This window comes from Podarcis raffonei, chromosome 13 (genome assembly GCF_027172205.1).
Source record: "Podarcis raffonei isolate rPodRaf1 chromosome 13, rPodRaf1.pri, whole genome shotgun sequence".
NCBI lineage: Eukaryota > Metazoa > Chordata > Lepidosauria > Squamata > Lacertidae > Podarcis > Podarcis raffonei.
In genome coordinates, this window is record NC_070614.1 from 28,275,588 (window position 1) to 28,290,563 (window position 14,976).

The 14,976-nt window shown below is 40.9% G+C and overlaps 1 protein-coding gene across 21 annotated transcripts in view; it reads right to left on the reverse strand.

Annotated features, from left to right (window-relative positions):
• Positions 1 to 14,976, reverse strand: part of MAPT (microtubule associated protein tau) — an 86,042-nt gene that overhangs the window by 43,686 nt on the left and 27,380 nt on the right. For 10 of the 21 annotated variants that reach the window (XM_053361620.1, XM_053361625.1, XM_053361621.1 and 7 more), the window contains one exon: positions 4,680 to 4,769. In XM_053361620.1, the coding sequence (XP_053217595.1) occupies positions 4,680 to 4,752 (73 nt within the window). In that variant the 5' untranslated portion in view covers positions 4,753 to 4,769. Of the gene's footprint in view, positions 1 to 4,550; positions 4,770 to 14,976 lie in introns of those variants that run through there. The other 11 variants (XM_053361611.1, XM_053361610.1, XM_053361617.1 and 8 more) reach the window with 2 other exon arrangements.

Consider the following 14,976-nt stretch of genomic DNA (forward strand, 5'->3'; position numbering starts at 1 on the left):
ATACATGGAGGCAAAGTCAGCTGAAGAGGAAGTCAATGGGTACTTTATTTATATGTGCAAATGGTGGAAGGAGAAAGGACTGCAAGAATACCCTCACTTTCTCCTCCTATTTGCACTAACAACTAAATAGTTCCATTAAGGGAGATCATTAAGAAGTTTCTGTTTGGAACAGAAGGAAAGCTCCCACATACTGCATATTTCTCCAAGTGAAAAGGTCAAGGATTTGATATTTCAAAGTGAAGTGGATTGAAAACAACAAGGTAGTTCTGAAGTTAAGCCAAAATGCAGCCTGAGCTCTGATTAACTGTGAGGTTAATAGTCCTGATGCTATGGAGACATCAGGGCCTGAAGGCACCTCATGCAGCAACTGATCGACTCTATGTCTAGTCAGTGCCTGTGTAGGAGCCTCCCTGGCAACACCATCTTGAGTTCTATTGAAGAGGACAGATAAATGTACTAATTATGACATATCTGTCATATCTATCTACTGCTCTTTCGGAGATTAAAAAGGTAACTACATAAGGGCACAGTGGATATGTGAAGGGTAACTTCCTTCTGTATGAGCCTGACTACACACAAAGGTCCTCTACAGAGACCTTTCATTGCTTTCAAACAGACATTTGGTTTGAAGGAGTCAGTGGGCTTTTTCTTGTGTCGGGCCCAGACTTTGGAACACCCCGGCTCAAGAAAGTGATTTTTGTTTCCTGCTTGCTGGCCTTCCACCACGGAATTAAGAATTCATGCTTAGGAAGGCTTTATGGCTTTTGAGGGGGTACTGTATAGCTTGGTCTTGCCATAATTGGTATGTAATCCTTCTGCTCATGTTATATATTTTACTGCTACTGCTGTTAAAAGTTTTATTTGCTGGCTAGGTATCTTTGCTGTTTTTATTGCATCTTATTATTTCTGTTGTAAGTAGAGACAAGGCAGGTTGTTATTCTTCCTAGGCATCAACAGGAACATCCCCCACAATTGGGATCTCAGCTGTATTTCTCTGCTGGGTGCTTTTTTTTTTTTTACGAAAAAGCTTGGCACTGAGTATACAACAGTGCACACTGTTTTTGAAGAGGCTCATTTAAGCAACTCTAAAACTGGCTTGAGCTAGCTATAAACTAATTTCTACAACTCTCTTCTGCTGCTCCTCACACTAGTCAGAGATAAAGTCTTCAGCAGCAAATAATCCCACAGTACCCCACGGTAAACATTTTCTAGCAGGTGCTGTAACCAACTCTCACAGATAAAAACTTTCCTGTGGTATTATTACTGATTTCATAAGGGGTAAAGGACAGAATAGTCACCAGACTTTTGCTGCCATGTCCCATAACAAATCAGTCTGGAAAGATCCTGCCATGAGTATAAAAATCAAGGCTGAGCCAAAATATGTTTAATACTGTGTCCAACCATTTCTCTTTGTGTTTTTACCAGGAAATCCACTGCTATACTCCTTATGCCTTGTTCCTCCTCATATCCTGGATCGTGTCATTAGGTCTGCCTCATCCCGAGTGGCAAACTCACTCCTTAGCTATCACCACAATGTTTCAAGGACTTTCCATTATACAAAGAACATTGCTTCTTAAGTTTTGCACTGTTATGAGAACCATAGGTCTCTGGACTGACTGTGTGAGCTAAGCTCCAGACACTAGAGCACTGTCTTATTACAAAGAGTTGAGGCCATCTGAGGCAAATGGGGGCTGCCCTCAGAGGTCTAGCAATCCATAGTTAATTGTTACTGTCACAAACTCAGCTGAGAGGGGGGGAGATGCAGTTTGATAAGTTACAGGTTTTTGTCCAAGATTAAGAGTCTGCAATTATCCCATGTTCTTCACCAGAGTTAACACTGGGAGGGATTGTGTGTGAGAGAGGGAGAGTATGTGTGGGTGCGAGAATTAGTGAGAAAGGGGGGGTGGACTTTTCAGACTCTCTTTGCATTAACATGGCTTGCTTGAGGAGGAGATAAGCACTATAGGAGGCAGAAGGGATCAAGCTCAAATAGGAATAAGTAATTCTATAATCTGGTATCTGCAACTCAGAATGCCTCCATGAACACTCTTGATGTTTCAACTTGTTGCACAGATGATACTCCAAGAAATTATCTCCAAATGATCACAAGGATAGGGAATTAATAACTAATCTACTTACTTCACCAAACCTTTATTAGGCATTACAAATATAGGCCATCATAAAACATCCATATATAAAATTTTAAAATATAAACAAAAAAACAGCCATGTAAAAATATGTAATAATGAGGATTTTCATTGGAGTTTTTTCCCACTAAATAGTGCCATTCACCACTCTAAGAAATACTATTGATAATAACTAATCATCTCCTGGGGAAATGATTGAAGCCTGGCAACATCTAAAAGCAAAGCTGAAAAATAAACCACTGAGGTGGATCCCAAGCTGGCGCACACAAATCAAGCAAGATGCACACGTAGTTCAATCCTGATTTCTGTGGCCACATCTTTGCCTCCTGCACACTTGACATCACATATTACATCAGGTGTGGGGCAGGTGGACATAGTTTGGGGAAAACAGCCTGGCAGCCCAAATGGGGAAACCCAACCCTGCTCTGGAACTTCCACAGCAATTAAAAGGAATTAGCCATTCCAGACAGCTTCATCCCAGCAGATCTCACTTGTATGCGTGGGTCCTGGGTTAATGGGAGGACTCATAGTTTAGTGTGGTGCAGCATATGCTGTGTATGCAAATGGTCCACTGGGACAACAGAGAGCTGCAGTAGACAATGCTGGGCTAGTTAGACCAGTGGACTGTCAGTGTACGGCAGTTGCACATGTACCATAGACAATGCTACAGTGAAATGGTACTGAAAAAAGGTGGTTATGGGGAAATGATTTCCACAAGCAGATTACATTATACCTATTAAATAAATACTACCTTAAAGTTTTGCTTTTGGAATTCCTTGGAGCATGTGGCTGGCAACTGACAGAATACTGAACCTCAATTCTTATACTACTATGTTTATAGATATCTCTGGCACTTGATGCCAATTTGCTCCTTGCTTCTGGGTACACAAACTGGTTGGTTTAAGATTGTACTCTGTTATCCATCCAGTATGAAATGTACTTGGATGCTCCCACTAATCTGAGTTAAGCTTACTTCCAAGCATGCACAATACCACTTTTGATGTGCTATGGGACGGTGGCTTGATCAACTTTGTTCAGTGATGAGTACTGACACTGATACTCCTTGAAGCTTTCAACAACCAGTATTACAGATAACACTGAAGAAAACAGTGCAACACATGAATGCACACTAAGAAGAGGTAACCCCTGATATCTAGGGAGGGGATGCTAGAACTATTCTTCAAGGTTTCAGAAAAATGACAATGGTGTTTTGTAACTGTAGGATATATCTCTTCACATAGTAAGTGAAATCTATGAGAAACAGTTTTCCAAATTCTGAAATACACACAAATACATACATGCACAGAGATATACATTACGTTACACAGAGACATGTCACACATAGCCCAGACCAGAGTTTAACATAATATTCAAGGGACAAGGATGCTTGGAGAAAAAGCTGTTAATTTGTAAATATCTTTCCTTTACTGTAACATTTCATAAATACTCTGTGAATCTATTTCTTAATTTAAGATTTGCCTCTTACTGTAAAGACAACACAACCACTTTGTAGAAGCTTTGAAAATGGGAACACTGCAATCAAATAATAACAAATACGTTATTGTCTCCCTTTTCAACCAACAAATAATCTGCATTGGGTTTGTTTAAGTTCAGCTTACTCTACAGTTCCCTGTTACACCCAAAACAGACAACTCTAGTTTAACTCAGTTCACTAACCAGGTTTAGGCCCGGTTGTGGCACAGAAAATGCTTTGATCACCCTGTGCGATTATCTATGTTGGAGAGAGATGGGGGAAATGTGTCCTTGTTAATTTTTCTCAACCTCTCAGTGGATTTCAATACCATGGTATCCTTCTGGAGCAGCTGTCTGAGTTAGGGGTGGGTGGCACCACTTTGGTTCTGGACCACAATACTTCAAGGACTGCCTCTCCTCATATGAACCAACCCAGACCCTGCAATCATCATCTGAGGCCCTTCTTCATGTACCTTCTCCACAAGAGGTCTTGAGGGTGGCAACATGAGAGTGGGCCTTTTCTGCGGTGACTCCCCATTTGTGGAATGGTCTCCCCAGGAAGGCTCACCTGGCGTCTTCGTTACATACCTTTAGGTGCCGGACAAAAACATTCCTCTTCTCTCAGGCCTTTTACTAATTAAACATTATATGGTGTTTTAAACACTGTGGGGTGGTTATTTTGTTTTTGTTTTTTGTTGTTACTATTTTATGTATTCTTTTGCTTTCGTATTATAAACCTGTAATCCTTGGATGAAGGGTGGTATGGATATTTAATTAATAAATAAATAAATAAATAAATAAATAAATAAAACCATCTTAAACAGCAATTATTTAAGTTCCTTGTTAGGAAACTGACATTTAAGCAGTAAAGGTGGCAGCAAGTGGCAATAACATGCACAATAGTAGTTTTGACTAGGATTCATGACTAACCTTTCCTTAACCCATTTATACTTCCAGGCTCCATCCCCACATACAGCCTTTCTCCAAACTGTGAACCAACATCCTGGATTCCATCCTGTGGAAGAAGCTCCTTCCTGTCTCCCACCCGATCGGGCTCACCTGTCTGGTTCCATCTAGCTTGGCTCACCAAATGGTCATCTGTCATATTGAAATCCTGGTGCTGGTCAGCCATCTTGTCACAAAGGTTATCTAGAAAATGAATAGTAGTGCTGGTTATTGACCATAGCAATAAAGTTTTGGTGTGATTTGAAAAGAAAGAGTAGATTATTGCAGAATGTCAGTAAAGTTTAAAAAGCAAGCCTTCTTCTGTAGCTCCTGCCTCCTTTGCAATACATGCTCATCATCCATCTTACTCCAAAACTGTGACTACCTAAATCCATACCAAACAACCAGATCTCTGCAAATATCATTATCACCCTTCGTTGCTACTGGCACCCTTAAGGAAACTTCTGGTCTGTGGACCAAATTTGGCCCACCAGCTCTCCCCATTTAGCCCATGAAGTAGTTTCCCCCAAACCATACTCACCTGCCTCCCACCTGACATAATAGGCTGTACACCCACCCACACACCCACCCCAAAGAGTATCAAAGGCCAGGTTCTTTTTAGTAGATGGTGGGATCAGGCTTTCTTTAGTGTTCTAGAGCAGAAGCTCCTCCAGCCATAAGGTCTTAGCATTTCCCCACCACTACCCCCAGTAGTTTTTTCTACATAGTATTCATCCTCCCATGGTGAAGAACGCAGCTGGCTCATTCAGAAATGAGAGATAATTCCATCAACAGCTGTGATGCTACAGAAGCCTTTGGGTCAGTCTTATTCATAACACATGGGAGGTAAGAAGCAGTACCACATTCTCCCAATCCCAAGATGACGCAACGAGGCCCAAGATCTACCAGTTATCCATCTACAGCATAGATTCTATAAGCTATGCTAGAGGTGATAGGGGATTCCCTATTTCAAGTAAATCCAAAGTGAGACATTATTTAGCTTATGACTATGATAGCAAGCAATTTTGCAATTTGAAAGCTCAGGTAGTGGGAAGAAGAAAAACATCATATTTTTAAAGTAGCTAATAATTATGACTTAAGTGATCAGCAACAACATATTATTTTGCAGAAACAGAAAATTCTAACTCTAAGCTTCCCTGGTAGCTTTGGGAATGAAGCGTGCATGTCTTCACAATAAATAAAAATACCACCAATTTTACATGACATGGCATTGTGTTTCACACAAGTTCTAGCTTACCCCCAACATGTTTTCTATGCATTAGTTTTTCAGATGTGTAAGCAGAGTATCAATCCACTGTTTGCAAACATAAGTGAAAGTCCAGCAACAGATACAGAATTACACCTTCTAATTAACAGCATCCTCAAGCCCTAGTTTTTTGCTACTTTGTATGCTGTCTCCTGCAGTGTTGTTTATTATGCAATTAAAAATATGTCCTAAATCAGATACAAAAATGTTTGGAAGTCAGAGGGTATACTTTCTGGACTCCCTCCAACAAATATTACAAAAGTTTGTATCAGTTTGATAAAGAAGAATAAAACTAAATGTGCACTTAATTTCACAAGACATTCAAATTAGATGGGGGTGAGGGGTAGGAATTGCCTGCTTAAAATAAACCACTGTAATGATATATATCATATGATCATGTTGGCACTCTTCTTGCCGTTCTTAAATGGAATGTCATTGGACACTAATGATAGGAGAAGCAAACAAATTAAAAACAACCATGCATTTCACAGCTATGCAAGAGGGGAAGTGGTTAAATTTGAAGGCTGAAATTTGAAAAAGGTTTTAAGTTTTCATTTTAAAATCTGAGAATAAAATAAATTCTCTTTAAATTAATTGTTCCATTTAACCTTGGTCTAATGCCTTGACTGCAACACCATGCTTTCTCACTGTATGTTAGTTAGCTGGGTAAGTAAGAAAGTGCACAGGAGAAATCTATGTTAACACATTGGTTACAATATTTCTAACCAATTGACATATTTAGAAGTGATAAAGAGACGGGCTTTGGGAAGGAATTCTCAAAGTTCAAAAAGGAATTACTGGATAATAATTAGAAATTGTTATCAAAAATGTACAAGCTCCTGTTGGAATGGGAGATGAAAGACAAAGAGGTAAAGGCAGTAATAATACACTGGGCACATGATATAGGATATAACATACCACTTGAATCATGGGGAAAGCTGTGGAAAGAAATTTACGGCATGTAGTTCACTAAAAGAAAACTATATGAAAATGATGTATAGATTGTATTTAACTCTGGTAAAGCTTACTAAGATGTACAAAAATTCATTTAATATCTGTTGGAAATTTAAAGAATAAGAAGGTACATGGTGGACATATAAAAAGGTAAAAAGCTTCTGGGAAATGATATACAATGAAATAAAAAAAAATTGTAAACTTTCGTTAGAAAACCAGACATTTTTTGTTAGAAAACCAGAGGAATTTTAGGAGAGGAAGTACCAAAGAAGCAAAAGCGACTGTTCATGTATGCGGCCACAGCTGCCAGAATGCTGCTTGCCCAGAAGTGGAACGATGAGTGTCTACCAACGAAAGAAGAATGGAGGATAAAGATGATGTACTATGCCGAAAGGGCAAAATTAACCATGAAGATCAGGCACCAAGATGAAGGAAAATTTAGTCAAGATTGGAAAAACTTTATAGTTTATTTCAAAGAACATTGCAAGAACGTTGAGACATTAGCAGGATTGTTGTAGCATTTATGAACTAAAGTGAGAAGCATGATGAGAAATTTAAAGTAAAAATTACGTGGATAAATAATTAGATGCAATGAAAATAAAAAGGGGAAATTTGGAAACTGGGGGGGGGGAGAGTCAATCAAAGTGACTAAGGATGTTATATATGTAAAACAAATTGTCATTATTAAGTAAAATTGAAAATACAGAGTTACAGAGGATAAAGTGCTGTTTCAGTAGAGGAAGCCATGCAGAGTAAAGATGTTCACTTAGTGGCAGGAAACATAACCACATTACGATAATCAAATCTGAATGTAACAAGCAGATGAATGACTGTGGGCAGATCCATTTTATCAATGTACACAAGCCAAAGCTGCTGGAAAGTGCTCCAGGCCACTACTACCATTTGAAAATTTGAGTAAGGAGCCAGGAACACACCCAAACTGAGTATCTGATTCTTCAAGAGAAGTAAAAAAAATGCTGCCTAATACAGACCAGAGATTTATGAAATTACAGAACAGCAGTTTGAATATATGAAGAACCCTGCTAGATCAGACCGAAGGGCCATGTAGTTCTACATCCTTTTTCACACTGGCCAACCAGATGGCCTATGGCAGGGGTGGCCAACTTCCAAGAGGCTGCGATCTACCCGCTTTTGGGGGGTTCAGGTCAAAGTTGTTGGGCTTTTTAGGGAAGAGGAGAGCACCATTTTAGGGAGGGGTGCAGGGCTAAAATGTTGAGCTTTTTTTAAGGGAGCCAAAGTTGTTGAGCTTCTTTGGGGGGTGCCAGTGATCTACCACAGACGTCCAGAGTGATCTACTGGTAGATCACGATCTTCCTGTTGGACGTGCCTGACCTATGGGAAGCCCACAAGCAGGAAATGAGCACAACAGTACTCTCCCTCCACGCCCAGCACCAGGCAGCCTCAGCACTGTTCCCACATGGTGTGGGGTGCAAGTCACCCCATCCACACCTTGTGGAGAAGGGCTGCTTGATGTTGCCGCTGCCTCCTCCTTCACCCGGGGGGCCAGGCTCCCTCTTTCTTCCTTGGCCACTGCAGCAACCTGGATCAAAAGTAGCTCCCAGACTACAACCCTCTTCCAGTGGGAAAGTTACAATCCCATCAGTCATAGATAAACCTACCCCTCCAAAACTTGGGTTCAAGTTCAGTTGGCCAACCCTCACCTACCTAACCACAGCTTCAGTACACTAATTTCAGGGATAACTGTTATCCTAGTTTTCAGTGATAAAGCACTATCACTCAGTACAAGAGCCAAAGTAGTTGAGACAAAAGAATGAAATTAGCAATTACCTGAGTGGATTTTTAAAGCAAGATTGCAGATGCAAGGGGCCAATTTCAGTCCCCCACCTGCTATTTCATGGTGTGAGAGAGACCCTATTCACCCTATAGGTTTTTCTAGTGCAAATAGCAGGCACTGGGGCCCCAGCAACAATCTACTTTCCACACACATAGACACACCTGCTCCCAAAGACATTCCACTGTCATGTTCTCCTGCTGCCTGCTGCCTCTAGCCAGTCCTAGCTATATTCCTGGATGCTGGTGTTAGGGAAATCACCACAGCAGAGGTTAGAAATGCAAGGGTATGAGTGTGGAGAAAATCAGGTGGCTGTCACAGTAAGCTTGGACTTGCTGGATTATATTTGCAAGGGGCAAAGGAAGGTGGTAGGTTTGGCGAGAAGTATGGAGAAGGGTAAATGGCTTTGAGGAGGATTGGGGGTAAGGTAGAGTTGGCAAACAAAGGCACAGCACCTAGTACTTAATACATTTCTACACATTTAGCATCACATATAGTTTAGCATCAAAAAAACTAAGATCATGGCCACTGGTCCCATCTCCTCCTGGCAAACAGAAGGGAAAGAAATGGAGGCAGTGAGAGATTTTACTTTCTTGGGCTCCATGATCACTGCAGATGGTGACAGCAGTCGCGAAATTAAAAGACGCCTGCTTCTTTGGAGAAAAGCGATGACAAACCTAGACAGCATCTTAAAAAGCAGAGACCTCACCTTGCCAACAAAGGTCCGTATAGTTAAAGCTATGGTTTTCCCAGTAGTGATGTATGGAAGTGAGAGCTGGACCATAAAGAAGGCTGATCGCCGAAGAATTGATGCTTTTGAATTCTGGTGCTGGAGGAGACTCTTGAGAGTCCCATGGACTGCAAGAAGATCAAACCTCTCCATTCTTAAGGAAATCATCCCTGAGTGCTTACTAGAAGGACAGATCCTGAAGCTGAGGCTCCAATACTTTGGCTATCTCATGAGAAGAGAAGACTCCCTGGAAAAGACCCTGATGTTGGGAAAGATTGAGGGCACAAGGAGAAGGGGACGGCAGAGGACGAGATAGTTGGACAGTGTTCTCGAAGCTACGAGCATGAGTTTGACCAAGCTGCGGGAGGCAGCAGAAGACAGGAGTGCCTGCCGTGCTCTGGTCCATGCGGTCACGAAGAGTCGGACACAACTAAACGAATAAACAATAACAACAAATAGTTTGGCCCTCAGATAGTGAAAGTTATACTCACAGAGTGCAATTTCCATTCTAGGACCTGTGAGTGCAGTTATGCCTGTATGGGCCTTTCCTGGTACCACTGGATCCTCTCCCCTCACTGAAATTAGGCTTCAAATAGAGCAGACTGGAGTGTGTGGTTATTTTATACATGAACAAGGGAAGCACACTGATAGTTGTACTTTAAGGCCAAATCTGAATTACAAGATAGCAGTTATATTTTGTGTGGGAATGCATACAGCTCTGAAATATGCTCCTATACATCAACTACTGCCTCCCACCACTGTGTGCTCTGCACATACAAATGAATAATTTAATTGTCTAGCTGATCATCTGTCAATCTTCCAGATCACCCTTTATTATAATTAATCACTCAAGACAGTTGTATTACTGGAAATTTATAGAACAAAACACAAAAACACTTAGCGAGGGGGGGAAGCCTACATAATGCAAGCAACCAGTCATGACGACCAGTCAGCAAGAATTAGATGCTCACAAAACATTTTTGTTACAATGAAGTGAGGACATGCTCCCCTCTGAGATATGAATGCTAGAAGAATTCAGTTTTCATAAATTATTATATGAAATATAGTATCTCAGACTACTGTGCGGATCAGAATTCAGCAATCTATTGGATTTTACACTTCTCCAAACATTGCAATGCACCTCAGCAATTTAAAAATTATCTCAGAATATATATTTAAATATATACTTTGAGAACACACATAAACATAAATATGCATTTTGAGAGGATTAATGCAGAAGTAGCATGAAATTATGGGTAAAAACATGCAAAAAACCCCACAAAACCTGACAGATCAGAAACTGTCAGATTTGTCCATCTCAACTTTCAAGTGCAATGCCTCCAGAAAACAGTTGTTTTCAGACTGGGCCTATTTCACATGTTCACCATGTACTGTATATTTAAAGCACATGACTTCCTCTGAAGGATCTTGGGAACTATAGGTTAAACACATTGGGAATTGTAGCTCTGTAAGGTGAATACAGTGTACGAAGCCTTTGAGAACAATCTGCAGCCTTAGTCAATCATAACCAACTTTAGCCGGATCTGAGCACCTTCTCATAGTTAACCGTTATTCCTAGCTCATGTGGCATTATAATAAACATAATATGGTAGGCTATAATTTTCATGGGACAACTCTGTGCATATGACAGGCCAAAAGTGGATGCAAAATGCTGGTACTCAATAGCACTGAAGAAAAATCAGCACTGAACTAATTTAGTGCTCCCAATTCATTTTAAAAAAACCAAACTACACATGCACTTGCATGCTGTAATTTTATTACAGGCAGTTGGAAGAATTAGAGATGCTCATTACACTTTGTGTGAATTGGCATTCTAGCATGAATGAGATTCTGAGTTTTGTTTCTTGAACATTAAAAAAATCTAATTCTTAGTTTGATATATAGCTTGTGAGGCTTCTGCAAACATCATGTGAACTGCCTTACCCCTAACCTACATCTATTTTCCAGAATTGCATTTTTTAAATGGCAGAATAAGGCAATAATTGTTCATTTAAGCTACCAACTTGACACACTGATTTAAAGTGCATTGCTTCTGGTTCCCTGGGTCTTCTTTGATTAGGAGCATTGTCCATTTTATTACAAACAACTTAAAAATCAACATATGGATAGAAAGGGGGTGAAGATATCAGCCAGACTTGTTCTCCCCACCCCCAAAGGTGTGGAGCTTTTAATGTATTACCTGCATTTTGTTACATTGTAAGCCACTGAGAACTCAGTTAAAAAAAGCAGGATAGAAACCCACTAAATAAATACTAGAATGCCAATCTAGACTTTAGTTGGAGCAGAGTCACAGCCATGCTTCCCATAATGCTTATGGCAGCGTATGACTTTAGCCATTCCAGATGATATTGCAATGTTCTGCTCCAAAAGCCTATTGCTTTTCCCCTTCATTTGCACATTAGTTCCGGCAGGAGGAAGAAAGTTTGGAAAAGGGATAAGGGATAATTTTGCCTAAAGAAACAAAAGAACAATCTAAGAAACAGATTGTTCTTGCTTTGTTTGTTAGACAGAATTATTGAGAGTATCCCTTTATTACTAAAAGTAACCACATTATATTGTCTTTACACATTTAACTTTCTACAGTTGAAGTGATCTGTGAAGACTACAATGGGGCATAGATAACTGATGAAGTGGCCTGGCATGGGAATGAACATTCTAAAAGCTGTTCTTTGTTTCCCATTAAAGATGGGTCAATACATGTCTCTTGGGATTAATCAGCACTAATTTAGTCCGGTATTAGTTCTAGTTCTGCTCTATCCTACAACTCCTTACTAGTAATGGAAGAGTAGGGACCAGAGAGGCCTCTGTTCAAATCTCTGCCCAGCCATAAGTTTATTGGGCCAATCTCCTGGACTGACTTCAACACACGATTGTAAGAATAAAATGAGGATGGAAATACTGCCCTGAGCAGTTTGGAGGAAAGAAAAAATAAAAAGCTTCTTTTTTAAAGAATCCCTTTTTCTAGCCTATCCCTGTGACATTCCATTTCCTATTCCTGCTGTGGAACTGGATATGTACTTTACAGTGGTACCTCGGGTTACATACGCTTCAGGTTACATATGCTTCAGGTTATAGACTCCGCTAACCCAGAAATATTACCTCAGGTTAACTTTACTTCAGGATGAGAACAGAAATCGTGCTTCGGCGGCATGGTGGCAGCAGGAGGCCCTATTAGCTAAAGTGGTGCTTCAGGTTAAGAACAGTTTCAGGTTAAGAACAGACCTCCGAAACAAATTAAGTACTTAACCCAAGGTACCACTGTACTACTAAGTGAAAAGGCTGGAGACTGCAGGATAAGGAATCACCAAATAAGACATAATTTTATCTCAAAGGCCTTGGGGCAGGGTTAGGCAACCTAAGGCCCATGGACCACAAGCGGCCCACGGGGGTTGTTTAACCGGCCCACAAGCCGCCCCTGAACCAAGTCGCCTGCTCGGCAAGTCCCCGCCCACTGCGCTAAACTGGCACAGCACGGAGCGGGGACTCGCTTCCACGGCGCTGATCATCATGTCTGCACAGACGCCGGAAATCGCGGGTGTGCGCATTCACACGCACGTGTAATCCAGCACACAAAAGTATCTCTGCTGGAGTGAACTGGCCCATGCGAGGTAAACCTTGCCGACCCCTGCTTTGGAGAGCCAACAAATTTGCCACAAAAGTAACATTATTGCTAACAGAATGTCTGCCCCTAAAATAAAAACTTGTTCTATGCAGTGGTAGCTCAGTTACAGTCTCAGCCCCAGTTGTGATGAACTTTAGAAGATCACCAAAGATTGTGGCAAAAATGTCACATAATGTCAATCTCCACCCACTTCTACTAGGATAGTTACTAGCAAACCACCCACACACACACCCACAAAGAGTGGAAACTGTATCATTAAAAATGGACAGAAAGGCATATTTACATAAAATTTGCAGATGCTAATCTATAGGTACAGAAACAAATTGAGACATAATTAATGAAGGTAGGAGTCTATCAATTGATGAAGATGATCATCCAAATGTCATAGACCAAATGGAGTAAACAGCACACAGACCTAGTGGTGGGAGGAAAAAATCCTTAAATAAGAGACACGGGGGAATGATTAATGGACTTCAATGTCTGTACACTAGTGTGCAAAGCATGGGAAATAAACAAGATGAGCTTGAGCTCTTGGTACAGCAAACTAAATATGACATAATAGGCATCACTGAAACCTGGTGGGATAAGTCCCACAATTGGAATGTAATAATGGAGGGATACAATCTATTTCAGAGAAACAGACCAGACCAGACAAGAAAGGAGGAGGAGTGGCATTATATGTCAGGGATGTGTATACCTGTGAAGAGATCCAAGATTTAGAACCTCAAAGCCAAAGTGAGAGCATTTGGGTCAAAATTAAGGGAGAGAAGAATAACAGTGACCTCATTGTGGGAGTTTACTATAGATCCCCAAGCCAAACAGAGGACATAGATGATGCCTTCCTGGAACAGATGGCCAAGCATGCAAAAGGAAGGGAGATAGTAGTAATGGGGGACTTCAATTACCCGGATATTTGTTGGATGTCAAACTCAGCCAAGAGCATAAGGTCAAACAAATTCCTCACTGGCCTTGCAGACAACTTCATTGTCCAGAAAGTGGGAGAAGCAACAAGAGGAACAGCCATTTTAGATCTGATCCTAACCAGTGTTGAGGACCTGGTTAGTGGGGTAGAAGTGGAAGGATCATTAGGCGCGAGTGATCATGCTCTTCTGAAGTTTACTATACAGCGGAAAGGAGCAGCCAAGCATACTAGAACTCAATTTCTTGACTTTAAGAAAGCCGACTTCATAAAACTTACGGAAGTGCTGGGTGAGATCCCATGGACAGTAATACTAAAAGGAAAGGGAGTTCATGATGGCTGGGAGTTTGTTAAGAGGGAGATAGTAAAAGCACAACTTCAGGCAATACCAATGAGACGGAAACATGGAAGGTGCCTAAAGAAGCCAGGGTGGCTATCTAAAGAACTTTTAACTGAGTTAAGATTAAAAAAGGATGTGTACAAAAAATGGAAAAGGGGGGAAACCACCAAAGAGAAATTCAAACAAATAGCCAGCACGTGTAGACACAAAGTCAGAAAAGCTAAAGCACAGAATGAACTCAGGCTTGCTAGAGAGGTTAAAAGCAACAAAAAAGGCTTTTATGGGTATGTTCGTAGCAAAAGGAAGAACATAGAAACAGTGGGGTCACTCAGAGGAGAAGATGGTGAGATGCAAACAGGGGACACAGAAAGGGCTGAACTCCTCAATGCCTTCTTTGCCTCAGTCTTCTCCAATAAAGAAAACAATGCCCGACCTGAAGAATTTGGAGCAAATGATTCAGCAGAGGAAACACAGCCCAGAATAACTAAGGAGATAGTACAAGAATACTTGGCTAGTTTAGATGTATTCAAGTCTCCAGGGCCAGATGAACTGCATCCAAGAGTATTAAAAGAACTGGCAGATGTGATCTCAGAACCACTGGCAGTCATCTTTGAGAATTCCTGGAGAACAGGCGAAGTCCCGGCAGACTGGAGGAGGGCAAATGTTGTCCCTATTTTCAAAAAGGGGAAAAGAGAGGACCCAAATAATTACCGCCCAGTCAGTCTGACATCAATACCAGGGAAGA